The following is a 19,137-nucleotide window of genomic DNA, read 5'->3' on the forward strand; positions in this document are numbered from 1 at the left end:
CACTCGCTTGTACCTGAATCTGTCAAACTTCAAGACATGTGGTTTGTATCAAGCAAGATAGATATACAAATTATTCAGAGAAAATGGGTTATAACTACTTACAACAAAGAGAAATATCATTCACCTTATTCTAACGTGGCTGTTTTTTTTTAATGCATAGTTTGATTTTTTGACATGCATATCTGGAAAAACTTTTCACCAGCAGGATTGGAAATGTTGTACAAAGATGTCATAAAAGAAAGCTAACTTCAGTACACTGTGTAGTCAACTGATGGGAAATGATTTAACTTTGGTCTGTTATGCAGTCCTCTGAGGATAGATACTCTGTTTTATAGCTTCGGTAACTTTCAAACTGTGTTGCGCCCCAGGGCTGACACAAAACAGGGGGAGGGTCGCAAAGTCGTTTTTTTTCCCAAGGAAAAGATAAAAGTAGTTATACATTAATTGTGGGTATTAATCAAGGAAAAAAAAAACATTTTCGTAAACAAATATTTTAAAATTAAATTGAATGTTTAATTTATGTACAGTTAAAACTCTGGCTGTCAAAAAGTAGGAACTCTTCAATACTGTGAAGAGGCGGACACTGAAGAGCTGGTTTTGGTGCAAGACATGACTCCCTGTCAAAAGTCATTCTTCAAGGTCCAGTGGAGGGAGCATGACGAAAGGGTGGTCCGAAGAAAAATTGTCTGGACAACAGAAAAGAATGGACCAGCCTCTGCTAAGAACAGCTGCTGACCTGGAAGTGGAGAGATTTGGTTAGGCGAACTGTCACAGCACCTTTACAACGAAAGTCAAGGGACAGATGAGATCTCTTCTAAACAAGACATATATTGTTTTTAAGAGGTGTCTAAATCTAGATCGATTCAAAATGTTCTGTTAAATGGGGCATTTCGTGTTTGTATTCTTCATCAATGTGAGTTTACACATATTTTTTTGAATTAACATTGTAAAAGTTATCCTGATTGATTACCGTCATTCTATAAAGGTCTTTTGTATGAACAAAACAGGCCCGCTACAAAACATCTTGTTAAACTCGAGGAAGATCTTACAATCGTACCAACTCTGCTGCCTCGAGTGTCTCTTACGCTAGAGAAGCGGTTCTCAACGGTTTTTTTGCCGCGACCCCCTCAAACGATTCCACACTAGACAGCGACCCCCAACCGTATTTTTACTTTTTCGTTCCTAGGGCCTAGGTCAATGAACATTTGCTCATGTTATAAAATCGTTCTCGTCATGTCTCTATCTGATTTGTTGACGTAGTTTCATTGGTAGAAATTGAACACGAAAAAAGCTTTATGTTATTGAAATGAGTGTAAAATAAATGTCTTTTATAATTACATTTGCTAACAAAAAGTTCATTTTATGACTTGCATTTATTAACTTTTCTATTGGATAATACATCATATTCATGTGCACAGACTTGTGTGACAATTTAAAAAGTATGGCGAAACATCAACGTCAACGTCAACGTCTGTGCTTAGACTTGATAACTAACAGTCTGGAAAACTCTGCTTCACTAAGATATACGCCTACTATTAGAAATGGATGAAGAAGGCACAACACAATCTCAAAATGGGATGTGACTGTAAAAATGTGATCCTAAATTGTGTGACTGATATTGAAAACAATCATTTTTAGCTGCATCGATTTAGATGAGCTCAATAAACTCTTTCTCTCTACGGAACATCTTCAACTTTGACTTCTAGAAAGTGTAAACATGATGTCTTCTAGATACGGAAGTTTGGTGAAAATGTTTTATGCCATACATTACCATTGTAGTCAGTCTGTCATATTCAATGCCCATTTTTCCTCACAGAAAGCAGATAAAGTTGGCAAGATGTAAGTTTCATTTTTTTGTTTGCCAAAGTTGAAGTTTCATTTGGACGAACGGATCTTATCAAACAAATCGACGCAGAATGTATTTGATCCTTCCATTGAAAAAATTAATTATATAAGGTGACAAAGATGTCTACCAGGTCGGCTATCTTCTAAGTTTTTCTTTTTAAAAAAAAACTTCAAGAAGATAAAAAAAAAAAACTTTTTAGAACCTTGCCTCTTGACAACCACGTCACATCAGTGGGAAATAGCAGGACACGTTGAAGCCATCAAGCTCATCATAAAGAAGTAACTATTAATGGAAAAAAACGTGTCTACCCTCAAACAGTGGTGTTGCACTTACAAACTTTAATTGCTATCTTTAGCTCTTGCAAAATATCATTCTTAAATAATACACCTAATTTCTTATTAAATTTTGTTTGACGATGGTTTCATTTGAGAAGTTGTGAGCCAGCCGGGTAATGTCCCTTTGTTTTGTTATATCAAATCAAAATGTATACCACGTATGGTACCAACTATTCTTGTTACAAAAAAAAATAATAATAAAAATTCAGTTGATATATAAATAAAATATTTTTAAAACCCAAATTTCCGATGGTCTTAGGCGACCTCTGACAAATGGTCATTCGACGTCGCGACCCACAGGTTAAGAACCCCTGCGCTAGAGTATCGTCCCGTTACAGCCCTCGAAATTGAACTCTCTTTGACCTGCGCGCATTGTACTCGAAAAGGAACCAAATGTTGAAGACGTCGGGAGAAATAAAATATCTGAAGCTGAAAATGTTGGAAAACATCTGGCCAAGAGGGGAACAAAAACGTTTGATCTTGATGGGCACCTCAGCATGAAAAGTTGAAGAAACTATGTATTAATGCTGTCAGAAAGTTGCCTAATAGGACAAGTCAAGCAGATCGATCCTCGGGGCAATTATCATGCTGTATAATAATGACTAAAATTAAGAGAATGGAGCTATGTATTGATGGAATGTTAATTAATGGCACCAGACTGAAGCGAGCTAACTAGCGTCTCCTATGAATAAAGAATTAGATTTCTATCCTACCAGTCGACTGGTAATACTTTATTGCGTCCAGAAGACAAGACGTTGACGTCCCATATCTCCTGAGATTGAAACACAATCATGATTGAGTAAGATCTTTCACAACCTGATTAAAGATATTAAGTTCCTCTTTTGGACAGATGATGTTAAGGTCATCTGTTTCTGTGGCCAACGGTTAACGAGCAGCCTGTCATGTAGACCAATGTCACAACGACCAAATGCCTTTACTTTCCCCAACTTAAGGTACCAATTAGAGTTGGATGGACTTAGGGGCGCCTTAAAAATTTAGAGATTGGAAATCCCAGTCTTCATTGCGATTCAAACCCAGAACCCCATGTTCGGAAGCCAAGTGCTTAACCACTCAGCCATTGCACTCCATGAATAAAGAGATTATTGAATTGATCGAATCTGTGAAAGTTTTTGTACTCAGACTTTAGGAAAAGCTCGACTAAAAAGGGATATGCTTCTTGAGTGTTCATATCTAAGTCACCGACCTCAAGTTTTGTCAACAGAAAATTTTTTAAAAAGAACATTAAATTCAAACTATCGTACGGCTTCAACATTTTTACAACTGTGCTGAATCCAAGACGCTAAGACCTTTGTAACCAAACCTAGATAATGTGTTTATCACATTATTCTTTTTCCTTATGCTAGGACAAATGTGTATAACTGCTTTCTTTTTTATAGCCGTTAGTGCATACACCGGGTTGCCTGAATCAGACAGGGTAACCAAGGGATCTCTAATTTATATGCATGACTTGGTTAACACATGATTGTAAAAAAAAACTTTAAATAGAAGATTTGATATAGAGGTCAGTGTTGAAGTTTCCATGGGATATGACGTCTGTTAATCACACTTCGGTGATTGAGAGAGGCTTGAGTCTTTAAATTTAGTACTGATTATGTCAATACGTGGTCACTTTGGAAGAAATGATTCCAAGAGGCAGGACTGGCCTTAGGCCGATTTGACCGATTGATCAAATTGGGCCACGCGCATGGCAGGGGCCTCTCAATGCATTAAGCATGTCACTTCTAGTCATGCACTTGTCACAGGCTTTAAAAGATGTAGGACTTAAAGGGTTAATTTATCTAGTGTATCGTAAAATAGACGTAACTTAAATTAACCCACTGGCGACAATTGTGTTGCTTCTTATGCATGTTGTATAACAAATGTTCATATAATTCTCTAATTAACAGTAATAGTTGTTATTGTAAAAGAAAAATTCATAAAAGGGTCCTCGCAAGCATCCATTAAATTGGGCCCCGCAATACGTAAAGCCGGCCCCGCCAAAGGGTTTTAAATATAAGCAATTGCACTATCAAAACGACATTTATGTAAATACTTCTGAAGACGTGGTCGAGCAGTTTCTATAGGAGTACACTTGCCCTCCCTCCGCTAGTGTAGAGAACATTTAGTAGCACGCAATTTTCCGTTTAGTTACTAGACCCCCGCAGATTATGCGCGCTACAGGCTCCGAGCTGGCCCTGGTTTGTCTTACGCAACAGTTGATCTCAGACAGAGGACAGTTTAACCTGATCACGACAACGACTGGAAAGGTCAGCCCATGTTGACCAAACGATGCTGACAGTTTTAAGATGTGGACAACCGCGAGTGGACAAGCGACGCTGATAAGATAATCAAATGACGTTAACTTACAAGATGTTGTAACAGCGCTGCCACGGGCACTGCCATTAACGTCACCCACACACACGCGCGCGCACTATCACACACGCTTCAGGGACATTGCCTTCAGTTTTTTTTTTTTTTAATCCATAATCTATGACGTCCATCGCCTGGGAAGACGCTGTCTCCTCTGATGCAGAAAATGTATGAAAATTGACACTCCATCTAAAAGGTACTTGGACGGAGCGGGAATGCCCGTTAATGTGGGGAATAACTTAGTCTCGGCGAATTAATGTGCATTCAGAAAGGAATGGAAACAAGGATAGAGTATTAGGGGAAAAAATGTCATTCTAAAAAGAATTGTATTATAGAGGTTTTATATTCTCAAGATTCCACAAAATGAAAAGCGAAGTGAATAGCGATAAGTGATCTTCATCTGTCCTTAGGTGGATGTTTATATCATTTCAATGGAAAAGTTCTTTATGTTGGTGGGAAGCTCTTTATGTCAGTGGAAAGTTCTTAATATGTCAGTGGAAAGTTCTTTTTTTTTCGGAGAAAAATTAATAACATGATCATTGGATTAAAATTTAAGCCACGGAGAATATGTAAGGAAACAATGTCTATATGATTTATATCTATCAAACAAAAATAACAAAAATAGTAAAACCGAAAATGAACAATATATGAAATATTTGAACTTTGAGCCCATCTGATGCAGAGTCATTATAAAAAGTGGGCCGAACATTCTTGGGGCGGCCAAACAGATACAATTTATTATTATTCAGTGACGACATATCGGTTAATATCGGTAATATGACGTTTTGTTATAACTAGAATGTATTTACTTCTATTCTAATTAGAAAATATTTCATTAGTTTATCAATCCACTAAACGCATGACTTCAGACATTTAGCCACCAATGTTTTGACCCGATTCCGGAATATAGTTGCTTTTCTGCGCGTGACACAATAAATCCACCAATCACCCGTGGGAGAAACTCTGGTAAATCCCGCATACATCTCCTTCCAATGCCCGGATTGAGGTTTAGTTGCTTTAAAACCATCGGGCTTTGTTTAAAGTTCCGGATTAGACTTTGCACTCAACTGAGAGAGAGAGAGAATGTCAGGCTATCGACTTAAAAACAAGCCCTGTCGATTATTTTTAAAACTAGAACCAACTTGAAGTTTCAGGTTTGATATTTTCAGTTCGAAACATTCTAAGCGGTAGTCGTATGTACAACAGATAAGCAACTACGGCACTGCAGTCAGTGTAGATGCCAAGCAGGGCCAGTCCTACAGATTGCGAGGCCCTATGCGAAACGAATAGCAAGGGGCCTAGTCTGCGTAAGGATAAAGATTTAAAAAAATGAAAATTAAGAATTTTCGTTAAAAAATAAATTCGTCATTGCATTTTATACTAAGTGCAAAATCGTGGTCAAATTAAATTACGAGCCATCTACAATAAAAGGTAGTTTTCCAACAAAAGCCAATAAACATTCAGATCTGCCTTTTAGATTTACTATCGACTAGCATAAAATAAAATAGGCCCCACGCTAACAATAGTTTTATATTGTTAGCGTGGGGCCTATGAAAGTGCGGGGCCCACTGCGGCCGCATAGGTTGCAGTGCCCTAAGGCCAGTCCTGATGCCAAGGATTCTGATTTTTGCTTCCGATATTTTTTTGTTGTTGTGTATTTTTTCCAAATTAAGAGTTGGCCAGTTGAGAAGAGCAATTGTAAAGATGCGCTCTCAATGTTTTAGTTATCAGAAATAAGCTTATAAAGTAGACAGAGATTGATGTAGCATAAATGCATTAGAGATGCTCAAACATGGAGGAAGAACTATAAATAGCTCGCTTTCTTTGGTATATCCGGTGTGTGCAGAATAAGGATGTGTTGGTAAGCTAAGTTATTTCAGAGGTATATGCAATTTTTCTCTTTTTTTCTCCACTCCAGAATCAAAGTTTCTAAGTTCTAAAAACATATTCATGATCTCAGATTTCGACATTCTCTTTGTCAAGTATACTATCTTGTCGTCATTATGAAAAGCAAAGTAATTGTTTTATTTCAAAGGAAAGAGCAGACGACCGAGAAAACGAATTTACTGCCACCAGTTCGCTCTTCCTACGCAATACTGACACTGACTGACGGACTGACTGACGGACTGACTGACTCCTGATCCAATGCAGAGGATGTAAATTTAATTTGAATAAATCCCACACGCAAAAAAAAAAAGAGTCCTTCTTTTCTTTAGTCTGCGGAAGCAGACGATGAAATAAGTCTCACGGAGTTGCGGCCCATTATGGCATCAGCAGGGACATGCGTCAGCAAAGACAATGTGTTTTAGTTTAGAAATGGCTTCCAGAGGTTGGACCGCGAGGCAAAGGTTGAGAGGCGGGTGCTGAGGGCTGGGAGGAATGAGGCGTGAGGCGAAAGGCACAATGGCAATCCGATTATCTGAGTTGAGCCCTAGTTGTGTTTTTTACTGGAGGCGATCTTCGCATGGGCTTCATTCTATTAAGTTTTCTTGGGGGAGGGGGGGTAGTTTTTGAAAAAGAGAAAAGGAGAGAGAAAAAGAGTGTAAGAATGAAAAAGTGAGAACAGAGAAAAGAAAAAGAATACTTAAGAAAATTGTAGAAACAGCCAGAAAGTTTGAGAGTGTTGTTGATGGTCGTGCATTTACAACCATTCGCTAACCTCTTCCCAGCGTCATCATAGAAACACAAGCACACACACACAAGTACACACACAAGCACACACACATACAAGCACACATACACTGTAACAGAGAGAGAGAGAGAAAGAAACACTTCAAGATATACATGGGAAGAATGTTAGGCTACAATGAAAAGATTTTCAGCAATAAACACATTTTAGTGCAAGTTATTTTCATACGAACGTTGTAGACTTGCTAAACTGTTGACAAATGTTAAAGCATTACAGTTAAAGGGGATGGATATATTATTTAACTTAAAAAAACAAGAGTGATCTAACTATTTGCAATATTTAACACGAAAGAAGCCTTTGTCTGTTTGGATCGATGTATCATTTGTTTTTTTTCGTTTGTGACTTTCTCTGATATCAGATTTTCCTTGATTCACAAAGGAGGGGATGTCTTTGTAAGAGCCGTACAGCTATCCCCAGAGGTTCTCAAACGTGTGATGCAGACCAAGATTGTTGCAAAGAAGTAATAAAACAAGAGAAACCTGAAAAACATATTTTTAAAAAAGTTTATATGAGTATAATTGTAAAATAATTTTTTTTTCATCAGTCATGTCATGACATTTGTAATAGATCTAGACTAACAACAATACATCTGTGATGATAATATAGCCTATTTACCAATTGTTTTAGTTTAGCGCAATTTCATGCTTTTAGCTTTCTCGATACGCTAGGATCCTATCACTTATCTGGGCCTGTAGGGAACATGGGGGGGGGGGGGAAGAACGTAATATCTAGGTGGATTTTACAATAATTGTTTTTTAAAAGCATTTACAAAACGAGCTGAATTTGAACTCGTGACTCACGCCTCCTTGGGCCGACTTGCTAACCACTCTGTTAGCGAGGTGCCAAAGTGTTATTGTATAGTTATATGTTGTTTATTACAATGTAGAACGGAAACCTATAAAGGGAACTAACTCAGCTTATACTACCACTTCAGTCAAGTATAATTTCATTCCCTTGTTCGAAATACCAAATTAGTAATTAATGAATAATTAACTCATTGGTTATTTTTTAAAATTATTCTTGCTTTGTCTAGTAAAAGAAATAATTGTGCAAAATTTCAGCTTGATCTGAGAGTGGGTGTGGGAGAAATAACGTGTACAAACTTTTTACCAGACAAACAGAATGAGTTATTATAAGCTTTGTAAAAATCCATTAGTGCATTAATGAAAGATTTAAGTACATGAATTATGGCATTTAGTGAAAGAACTATCGAGAATTCCCAAACCCGTTTTTTGTTCACCATTTAGCTGTTTTTTTTTAAATATGTATTCGGAAACGCCCATGAATTCGGAAATGGAAAATCGGAAATGGAAACTTTTCTTTTTACTTTTTTTTTCAATAAAACTGTACAAAAGGAATGAAAGGTTGATAAGCTAGGTAAATTTTTTTTAAGGTTCTTGCATTTTTTAGCAGTTGAGAATCACATTTTCTAAGCTCCTATGTTAGTAGCACAAAATATTTTCACAATGAAGGAACCATTAGACTTTCCCTGTGTAATTAAAAACTTATATCAGAACACGCCATGAGATATTTGTTGAAATGAAACTTCCGTTATTTTTTTTTTTAGCGGCCCCCGAAAAGGGAAAAGACTCTATTAGTTTGGTGTGGCCTGTCTGTCCGTCTGTCCGTCCGTCTCGTTTAGATCTCAGAAACTAGAAAAGAACATGAAAATCAGGCATCATGATATTTTAGATCATTCAAAGTTCTGATGCAACGGCTACTTTTTTTCTTTTCTGAAAGTGAAAAATCACCTATCCCTTGGTCTGCTGGACCTTGGGGCACCACACAGAATCTGTCAACCTTCTATCTCCTTTCCTATCTGTCATTTGCCTTTGATATAATTTTATTATGATATTCTTACTGAAAATATTGAATTCAGCCTTTTTACCTGCCTGGGCGGACAACTTCTGATAGAATTTAATACCGAAATTCTTCTGAAAATATTGAAACCTGCCGCCTGCCTTTTTTCCTACCTGTGTGTACCACTTCGGGGGCCGATTTTGAGTTTGTGTTTCCACACAAACTGTCTTTGTAACCTTGTTTTTAGTTGGTAACAGTAAAGTTTAATTGAGCGTCCTTGACATTGTTTAGTTACCGTAAAACTCTTTAATTGTAATCCTAAATAATTGTGAAAATAGTTTCGTGACAGAGGAGGTGACTATTTCTGTTACATGCAATGCGAGAATATTTATAAAACAAACGAAGGGAATAGTATTGTGATAGAGATAGTACACGTTCTTGACACGGCGGTACTAGGTGTGAAGATACAGTACAGAGGCTACATGTATAGCATATATCTCACCAGCTACCTGTTGCTCTTTAACTTACACGATGAGTGTCAGTATATTAAAGACATCAGCTGGAATTAGGCCTGGAAGCTTGCCTGACGTCTGTCTTCTGACACCGGGCTCCTTCTTTCTTCTTAAGCAGAGATAATGATACGCCTTAAGTTCGTTGTACTTTCGAATTTGTTGACTTCTGCAACTGGTCCACCTCCCCTTGCATGTTCATTCATCAGAACGTATTCTTCTTTTGTTGTGGTCAAAAAGGTTATATCAACTCACTCTGTCTGTCCGTCTGTCTGTCTGTACACGTTTTTTTTTTCCACACATTCTCGGATCAAGTTGAAGCTGCACAATTATATACAGTACCTAACAAAACACGAATCAATCAAACAATTAATAAATTAGTTAATTAATTATTGGAATAAGGGAAATAAATGTTACTTATTGAGAGATTGGCTGTATTTATGGTGTTATTCCTGTTATTACATTTTGTACACGTTTTTTTTTTCATCTCACTTCCCATTCTCGGATCAAGTTGAAATTAGGCATAATTATTCAAAGCTGATGGCAATAAATGAAGTCATAACAAAATAAACCAGTTATTAAGCAATTAGTTTTAATTAATAGTTTTACTGTATATCGCAAAAGGGTGCTTATTACTACACAATTACGATGTATGACAGTGATATTGAGGTTCTTCCCCTCAGATAAACTTTGTTTAACAAAATGATTTTTTTTGCTTGTTTTTTTTTTTGTTCTGTCTGTGTGTGTTGTAGTTGTTGTTTTAATTTTTGTAAATAGTTTTTTGGTAGAAAATGGAGAAGAAAAGTGTTTCCACTCACCCTAACAAGTCATTACTATATCTCGATCAGTGATTCTCAAAGTCATCTGTATAGATCTCCGATGGTCTGCGACCACTTCCAGGGGGGTCTATGACAGTGATGAAATGAATGGATGGGAGGAAGAATTATGAGATGTAAATGGGAAGGGGAGGGGTCCACGATAGCGGATCTCATTCATGTTGTGAGGATCTTAATTTTTATTCCTCATTAATGGAATTACCTAAGCGACAAAGTCTTATACAATCGGTCAATGAAACCTTTTGAGCTGGACAATCATTTGAGACGAGACGATGACTTTTTTTTTTAATAAGCTTCAAAATACTCTCTAACACTCCAAGATTAAGTTCATAATAGACTCGTAGTGGACAAACCTTTAACTCGGCGTGACCAAGGGAGATAACAATGAATTTCCAAACACTGGAATACGTATTACCTCTAACTGCTCAAGTGGTGGTTGTAAAAGTAGTAACAGATTTTGACCAAATTCTACATGAAGAAATCTTACTCATATAAAGTTATAAACTTTACAAAATAAGGTACTTGGTTGAACTAACTTTACAAAATAAGGTACTTGGTTGAACTAACTTTACAAAATAAGGTACTTGGTTGAACTAGCTTTACAAAATAAGGTACTCAGATGACCTAATTTATAAAATAAGGTACTTAGTTGACTTAAGTTTCCAAAATAGGTAGTTAAGTCGACATACGTTTGCATAATGAGGTACTTATGTTGACCAAAGTTTACTATAAGAATAAACGGCTCATGTTTTTTTACAAAAAGGAAATACATATAATGACTTTACTTAATTTTACTAAAGTACTTAGTCTGACCTAATTTTAACTAGGACTCAAGCTGACCTAATTTAACAAAAAAAAAAGAAGTACTTTTCGCCTGATTTTCGATAAAAAAGTACTTAAACTGACCTGATTGGACAAAAAGAAGTACTCATAACTTCTCCAATAGGTATACATGCACTTGATTGATACGAGTTATGTTCAAGAAACACTTCGATATTTCACGTATACTGTTGGCCTATTTTATTTACAAAGAATAAGCAGGCTGAAGATTGAAGCATTCCTAACCTAGTCAAGACCCATCACTCACTTTGTCAGAACTGAATAGATCTGGTTTCCTGCCGCAAAATAAAATGACAACATTTAATGCTAGAATAAACTTGAAAGAAGTCTGCACGATAAGTGCAAATGAAAACTTTACCTGAAGCTCAAACTCTAAGCTCATTTCTCTGTTCATTTCGTTGCAAAGGTCATATCGACTCGTCCTGTCTGGTACTAATGTTTTGTACACGCTATTTCCACCTATTCCCATTTTTGGACCGAGTTGAAACTCTGCACAATTATTCATTGTCATTGACAAAATATGAATCAATAAAAAAAAATTAATTCGTGGTAATTAATTAATTAAGTTTTATATTGATGAAGGGAAATAAATCCTACAGTATTGATATATATAAATGTATATGGCTATTAAGACATCGTTCTTCCCTTAGATAAGCTTTGTTTGTTTTAAGTATATTAGTTTTTAGATTTTGTTAGTTTTTCTATAAATTTCTAGGCAAACTAGACATTTTTTGGTCATAGGTATCTCTCGACAATAATGTTGAAACAAAAAGAGTTTAAGAGACAGAGTAAAAAGAACATTTAGGCTTTAGAGTAAGGATTTTACCAAACTAGTTATATAAGTATTTATTTGTGATATTTTTACAAGTTTATACATCTTAGTCATTGGCCTATGGCAGCGGTTCTCAACTTTTTAAGCTCGGGGACCCCTTTTTACCCCCCCCCCACACACACATAGGCTACAACCATAGGTGAAAAGACAATAACTGTCCATAATTTCGATGGTCTTAGGCGACCCCTGGCAAATCGTCATTCAACCCCTAAGGGGGTCGCGACCCACAGGCTCAGAACCCCTGGCCTATGGTTTACACTATTGAGCTTGGGATCCCCAAGAATTCGATCTATTGGTCAAACTAAATTTAATTGCATTTAGTTTTAGGCTATAGTCTTATTTAGTGTAACTAATTCTAGACCCACTGGGCCCTTTATGGCAAAACGACTGAGAACAACAACATACTAATGTGCAAATTAGACTCATAACAATATTAAAAGATTTTTCGAAGTATTGTTCTAACCCCGCCTGCACACCGCCGTCAAGTTACTTCAGAAGGTGCGATTTAGCTCGTGCTCTAGAGTAACAGTTGAGTTTAGCCCAGAGACCAATGATGCTCAGCCTTATTCGGCCCACGAACCATTTTAATTTTGCGGGAAACATCAACAAAAAGCACTAGAAATCCGTGAATCTAGTAGTTACATTCAGTGGCGTAACTAACGGGGGGAGGGGGGGGAGAATTTTAAAATCCCCCCGGGCCCCCACCTAGGGGAGGCCCCCAAACGGGTGTCCGAAATTTATTTGTAAATACATAAATTAATATATTTATGGATTAAATTTATCACAAAGACTATCAGTACGTTGACTTTGTTTTAAAAATATTTTTTTCCCACAGAGATCAAAGTTTTTTCTAAAGTTAGTTTTACATTTTAAACTTTGTTGCCAAGAATAAAACTGCATGATATACAACGAATTCCAGGTATCTTGTTACCTTTACTAATAATAGATCTAAATGGCGAGTATTTTATGGCTACACTAATTAACCTTGAAGCAAAATTTGCAGAATCGAGTATAACAGATCTAAAAGTTATTCTTAATAATGCTAGAATAGTCCAATATTTGGGTTTGGCGTCTATAATTTCAGAATTAAACTTCACACTCGAGTTATTACCCCTCTATTCATCTTTCCTCAATCCAATGGAAACTCTATTTTTATTTCTATCTAATCCTTTTGCTTTCGCACAAAACATAAACAACAAACAATGACGTAATATATAATATTAGCACATACTTCCTTTTGAAGTTATTATCACACCCTTCCTTTTAAAGTTCTTAAGAGTGATATCTACTACTGCAGGGCCGGCCCTAGCATTTGCGGGGCCCTATGCGAAACGGATCTCGCGGGGCCTAGTCTGGGTAGGGATGAGCATAATGTCAATATTATTTTTTTCGAATTAGAAAATAGGCCTACTTTCGTCTTTGCAATACTTTTTTATCAAATGAAAGCTCGCAATGCCACTTTCTATTTATAGGCACCCTTAAAATGTCAATTTCGTCTATTCTTCAGGAGATTTGAATAAATTCAAAAAAAAAGTTCAGGACTTTATCGTATATTTTGCCTTTTCATGAGATTTCCTAGAGGCCCTGAAAAATCAGGAGATCGCGAAAACCCTGTTATTTTTTATACGTTATAATGGTTTAATTTAATAATGTACACTTAGAATTAGCGCGAGTCCTATGAAAGCGCGGGGCCCTGCGACCGCATAGGCTGCAGTGGCCTAAGGCCGGCCCTGTCTACTAGGAACGTTAACAATTCGTCCACTTCTGGTTGTCTTGACTGGCACAAGTTCTCTAGACGTAGGTCTATAACTGTCTGTTTCGTTTGTTCCAACAGTTTGCAGTTCATTGTCTCCATCGGTATCATAGTACCCAGAGATGTCTTCATCGAAACTCTTATTCAAAAAGCGTTGATTTCTTCTGTATGTTTTTCCGTTTGTCTTTATGATGTAAGATCTGGGTGCTGAATGTTTTTTTATGACAACTGCTTTCTGCCATGTTTGACCTAGATGAACTCTCCGACAGAATAATCTTTAGGTAGTCTTGCTTTTGCATTGTATTTCACTTTGCTTTTCGTCTGTCGTTCGTTGAGTAATGTCTCTGCATTTTCAGCTACCGATGGTTTCAATAGTTTGGGATCAGTTGGAATGATTCCCTGAGTCTTCTACTCGTCAGCAGTTGTGATGGTGAATACAGCAGTCCACTTATCGGAGTATTTCTATACTCGAGCATAACGAGATATGGATCTTTCCCACTTTTGTATGCTCCGAATCCTTTTTCTTGAGCACAAAACATAAACAACCAACAATGACGTAATACCATATAATATTAGCACAGAATCTTCTTCATGCAGTGGAAAATTAAGAATTGTTTGCCTATCTTGAATTCTGGTCAAAGCTCTTGCGCCCAATTAATATAGTTCAGAAGAAACTACAAAAGTCTGGAATGCATATACGAGAAGCTGCTAAAGAAATTAGTACCCTTTCATGCTTTCTGCAAAATGATGAGAAACTGACAAAAAGGTAGGTCTCCGGATCTTCTTCTTCATCGATCAGGGCTTGCCGGAGACGAGCTGTAAGCGCCTGCTTGCTACCCCCAAGCTTCAGGCGTCTGTAACGAATTTCCTATCTTAGCTCTTTAAACGCTTAATAATTTAACATTATTTTGATAATTCTTAAGGTGACCAAGCGGGCCGCATGCAAACCGGCCAGGGGCAGCATGCGGCCCGCGAACGCGATGTTTGACATGCCTGCGCTAGACATATCAATCAGTGTTTTGTAGTGATAGCAGCTTATGGGCCAAACTATTGATTGCTTTTAACATGGTGTGCAGGTTAGTCTGGGAGTCACACGATACTATAAGCTCTCTACATCTATGCATCTTTGAGCTACTGAAATATGTATTGCAGTGTTTCCAAAACGTATTCCTTTTAACGGAACACTTCGCAAATTCTGAGTATTTAGCGGAACACTTTGCTTATTTTTTTAGAGAGGTTAATTCACATGATGGCCTACTAGTTTATTTCAGTAGTTAGTGGAACACCTATTCAGGCCTTGTGGAACACTAGGGTTTAGCGCAACACAGTTGATGTATTGTAACAATAGAATTAGAAGGTTAATTCATTCTAGTATGGATATATATATATATAATTCTCTTCGTCGGGACACCACGCAAAAGTCATAGAAAGATAACTCTTTTATTTCTGCAAGTCGGACTAGAGTTACCCCACGTAACTTTCGCGGCAACAGAGAGCGAGGCTCAGAAAAAAAAAAGAGGGGGGGGGGGGGGAGAACAAGTAATTTTTCTCTTTATACATTCTATATTTGACTACATTTATGTGTGTATTTTTTACTCGCGTCAATATCTGGTGTCATTAAAATAGTTGCATGTTTTTTCTGTAGCTTTGTTTTGATTTTGCCCCTTCGTATTGCCCTTCGTTTCCTAACCATTACCACCGCTTCAAATATATATTTTGTGGAGTCAACATGTCTTTCAATGTAGTCGAAATTCCTGCATCAGTTAATTGTTTATTTCTATCAGTCGCATATTTCTAGAAAAATGGCATCGACGAAGCTGTTGCTCTCGAACTTCGCAAGATGTTTGCGAACATTGGGATTAGTATGGCGACGCCCTGTCCGTTGTTCTTACTCACGGAAGCACAGTCGTACACTCTGCTCGACAATACGCTGCCTACATGAATACTTCCGGCGTTTATGTTGGCGAGCAGTCGTTTGACCAAACCCACCCCATTGGGACAACTGTGTCTTTCAGGAAGTGTTCACCCGTCACTAAATAGCGGCGTATACTACTCCGCGGGTCTACTAGTTTTCAGAAACTGATTCATGACCCGAATTTCACCTTGTTACCGGAGATGTTTGTTTACTTGAATAGGTAACAGAATTCATTTTTACATATTTAAATCATTTAGTATTTAGAATTGTGCAGTTAGAGAACGATAGTACACACTATAAACACAATAAAACTTATTTTCCATACTTATTAAAGTAGACTTAACATGAAGTTTGGCTATCTTCATAAGCTCGTCAGCTGTGTCCCTCAATTATACCAGGTACATGCAGTAGGTACATGTGTTACATCAGCCATCACAAACACACACACACACACGTCCACACACTCAACACTAGGTGTAATTTGTAAGGAGGAAGGAGGAAGCGCTTGGCCTCCGAACCGAGTGGGTTCGAATCCCGGTGAAGACTGCTATTTTGAGTTTCAAGGATTTTTAGGGTGCTGGACACACGATAACTTCTTTGACCGTTGGACATAGAAACAGATGATTATCTGCCCTCATATATCGCAAAGTTTGTAACAAGAGTACTTTTTGTGAGGAGGAGGTCAGTTGATCATTGGGCTGGCCACACAACACACTGGAAAACGTGTTCTAAGTTGGTCAATGGGCTGGCCACACAACACACTGGAAAACGTGTTCTAAGTTGGTCATTGGGCTGGCCACTCAACACACTGGAAAACGTGTTCTAAGTTGGTCATTGGGCTGGCCACTCAACACACTGGAAAACGTGTTCTAAGTTGGTCATTGGGCTGGCCACACAACACACTGGAAAACGAGTTCTAAGTTGGTCATTGGGCTGGCCACTCAACACACTGGAAAACGAGTTCTAAGTTGGTCATTGGGCTGGCCACACAACACACTGGCAAACGTGTTCTAAGTTGGTCATTGGGCTGGCCACACAACACACTGGCAAACGTGTTCTAAATTCCAGGTCCTGAAGCCATGGAATTTAGACGTTGTGTGTAATTACTTTTATTCTCAAACAAGGGACATAAACAGCTAGAGATAATGCGTTAGAACGGAAGCGGAAGGGGAAGTAATCATTCAATTTAATTAGAAATCTCAGCTCACTTAAATGCCCGGGCGGATAGATTTTTTAAACTGCTAAAACTTAATGTCAATATTTCCATTCAGCATTCAGCTATGCAAGATAGTTCCTTAAAACAGTTTTCTTCATCAAAAGGAAGTGTGCACAGTGCAAGCCAATAGTATTTACTAGATACCCGGATTACATAATGGGGGTTAAATCTAGCTCCGGCTATGTATCTTGAATCAGGTACAATAGAACTCTGTTATTGATGAATATCTAAATGAATGCTATGTTGAGGTTACTACATTATTAAACGGAGGACAGAATATTAGTTGTGGTGCATTATGGTCTCCTTCAGTCGTGAAGCGACTATGGGTCATCTCACGGAAATGACATGAATGCCTGGGCATTAGCTATGGTCGGAACGATATCGCCCACACATCAGTTCCCCCCTCTCCACGCAGCTGATGTATCCTAGGGAGCGGGAAAGTCCGATACAGTCTGAGGTCAGCGGCTTCGCATGCTCTGCCAGGGTGTAACACTGAGTGGTGCAAACTGACCAAGGGTCGCCGTCTCCTGATTTTTATTCAGGGTTGACTCTCAAAGCTGTGGTACATTAAGGCTTATTGATTAGTGCAATCGGTTCTGAATACATACAATATCTTGAGAACTAAAGTTGCTTCAGACTACAAAAATATAAAACACAAGATTTCAACTGCAGTACGATAGGGTTAATCCTATCGGTAAGAGTTAAGACATTCATTTCTTAATTAGATCGCGAGCTTCTGCTTCGCCGTTTGAAAAAAAAAAAAGGTGCTCATGAACGAACTAGAAGAAAATCTAGTCAGGTGTTGTGTTGATTGCTTACAACCTGGCCGCTCCCTCCTACAACCTGGCCGCTCCCTCCTACAACCTGGCCGCTCCCTCCTACAACCTGGCCGCTCCCTCCTACAACCTGGCCGCTCCCTCCTACAACCTGGCCGCTCCCTCCTACAACCTGGCCGCTCCCTCCTACAACCTGGCCGCTCCCTCCTACAACCTGGCCGCTCCCTCCTACAACCTGGCCGCTCCCTCCTACAACCTGGCCGCTCCCTCCTACAACCTGGCCGCTCCCTCCTACAACCTGGCCGCTCCCTCCTACAACCTGGCCGCTCCCTCCTACAACCTGGCCGCTCCCTCCTACAACCTGGCCGCTCCCTCCTACAACCTGGCCGCTCCCTCCTACAACCTGGCCGCTCCCTCCTACAACCTGGCCGCTCCCTCCTACAACCTGGCCGCTCCCTCCTACAACCTGACCGCTCCCTCCTACAACCTGACCGCTCCCTCCTACAACCTGGCCGCTCCCTCCTACAACCAATCCAAAATGTCTGCACCTTTCTTCTACCCCTAATCCTGCAGCCTGTCGTCAAATATAAAGTTTATCGACTTTTTTTTAGCTAATTATTTAATTTCACTCAAAGGCCATACATAATTTATCTTTTTTGTCTATCATATCTGTTTTTCTGCCTATCTGCATTGCGGACCCAAGCAGGCTGCCTCTGTATTTTTTTTTTTTTTTTTGACTTTGTAAACTTGTATCCTAGTAATTGACCTGAATTATTGAAACTTTCTGGATTTTTCTTTTTTCATTATTCATATGTTCTACTGCTTGCATATTCTTATCAATCTTTTATATTTTGTTTCTCTTTAGCTAATTCTATTGTAGTTTGGTAAAAAATTATAGACTGACACAAATATACTCAGAGTGCAGGGGAAACAACTGTGTGGTGAGATTGAAGAAAAAGAGACGAACTATCATTAATGTTTGCTTGGTGTTGTTGTGTTTGTAGATGTTTGTATGCTTGAAGATATTTGATTGTATGATTGTAGATATTTGTTTTTAGATATTTGTTTGCTATATGATCTCTCTTTGCTTGTCAATTTCTAAACATTTGTTTGTAGATATGTGTTTGTAGATGTTTTTATGTACATATTTGTTGTTTGAGTTATTAGTTTTATTGTTGTGTTGTGTAGGTCTGTTTGTAGATGTTTTGTCTGTCTCTAGGTTTGTGTCCGTGTAGATGTTTTTGTTGTTTTTAATTTTGTTCCAGCTGGGCTTTTCATATCTATAATTAATTTTTTTTTTTTGTTAAACATATCTCACTGTATCCATTTTTCTCCCTCTCATTTTGTCTCTCTCTCTCTCTCATTTTTTTTATTTCTCATTTACTGTACTTTCATTTTCTTTGTATGTCTATGCGTTTCT

At 38.1% G+C, this 19,137-nt stretch overlaps 2 protein-coding genes across 2 annotated transcripts in view; both read left to right on the forward strand.

Moving 5' to 3' along the window:
• Nucleotides 1–19,137, forward strand: part of LOC106067387 (rhodopsin, GQ-coupled-like) — a 140,366-nt gene that overhangs the window by 74,816 nt on the left and 46,413 nt on the right. The window lies entirely within an intron of this gene.
• On the forward strand, nucleotides 656–18,282 carry LOC129922117 (uncharacterized). Its single transcript, XM_056006744.1, has 2 exons — nucleotides 656–755; nucleotides 17,741–18,282. The coding sequence occupies exons 1-2, from the start codon at nucleotides 656–658 to the stop codon at nucleotides 18,280–18,282; spliced, it is 642 nt and encodes a 213-aa protein (XP_055862719.1).

This window comes from Biomphalaria glabrata, chromosome 12 (assembly GCF_947242115.1).
Source record: "Biomphalaria glabrata chromosome 12, xgBioGlab47.1, whole genome shotgun sequence".
Classification (NCBI taxonomy): Eukaryota; Metazoa; Mollusca; class Gastropoda; family Planorbidae; genus Biomphalaria; species Biomphalaria glabrata.

Bases quoted from the DNA above. Each gene is read 5' to 3' on its own strand.
- LOC129922117 (XM_056006744.1), top strand. From the start codon at position 656: ATGACGAAAGGGTGGTCCGAAGAAAAATTGTCTGGACAACAGAAAAGA. The intron at 756-17,740 runs GTTAGGCGAACT...AAATCTAGTCAG, and splicing joins CCTGGAAGTGGAGAGATTTG to GTGTTGTGTTGATTGCTTAC.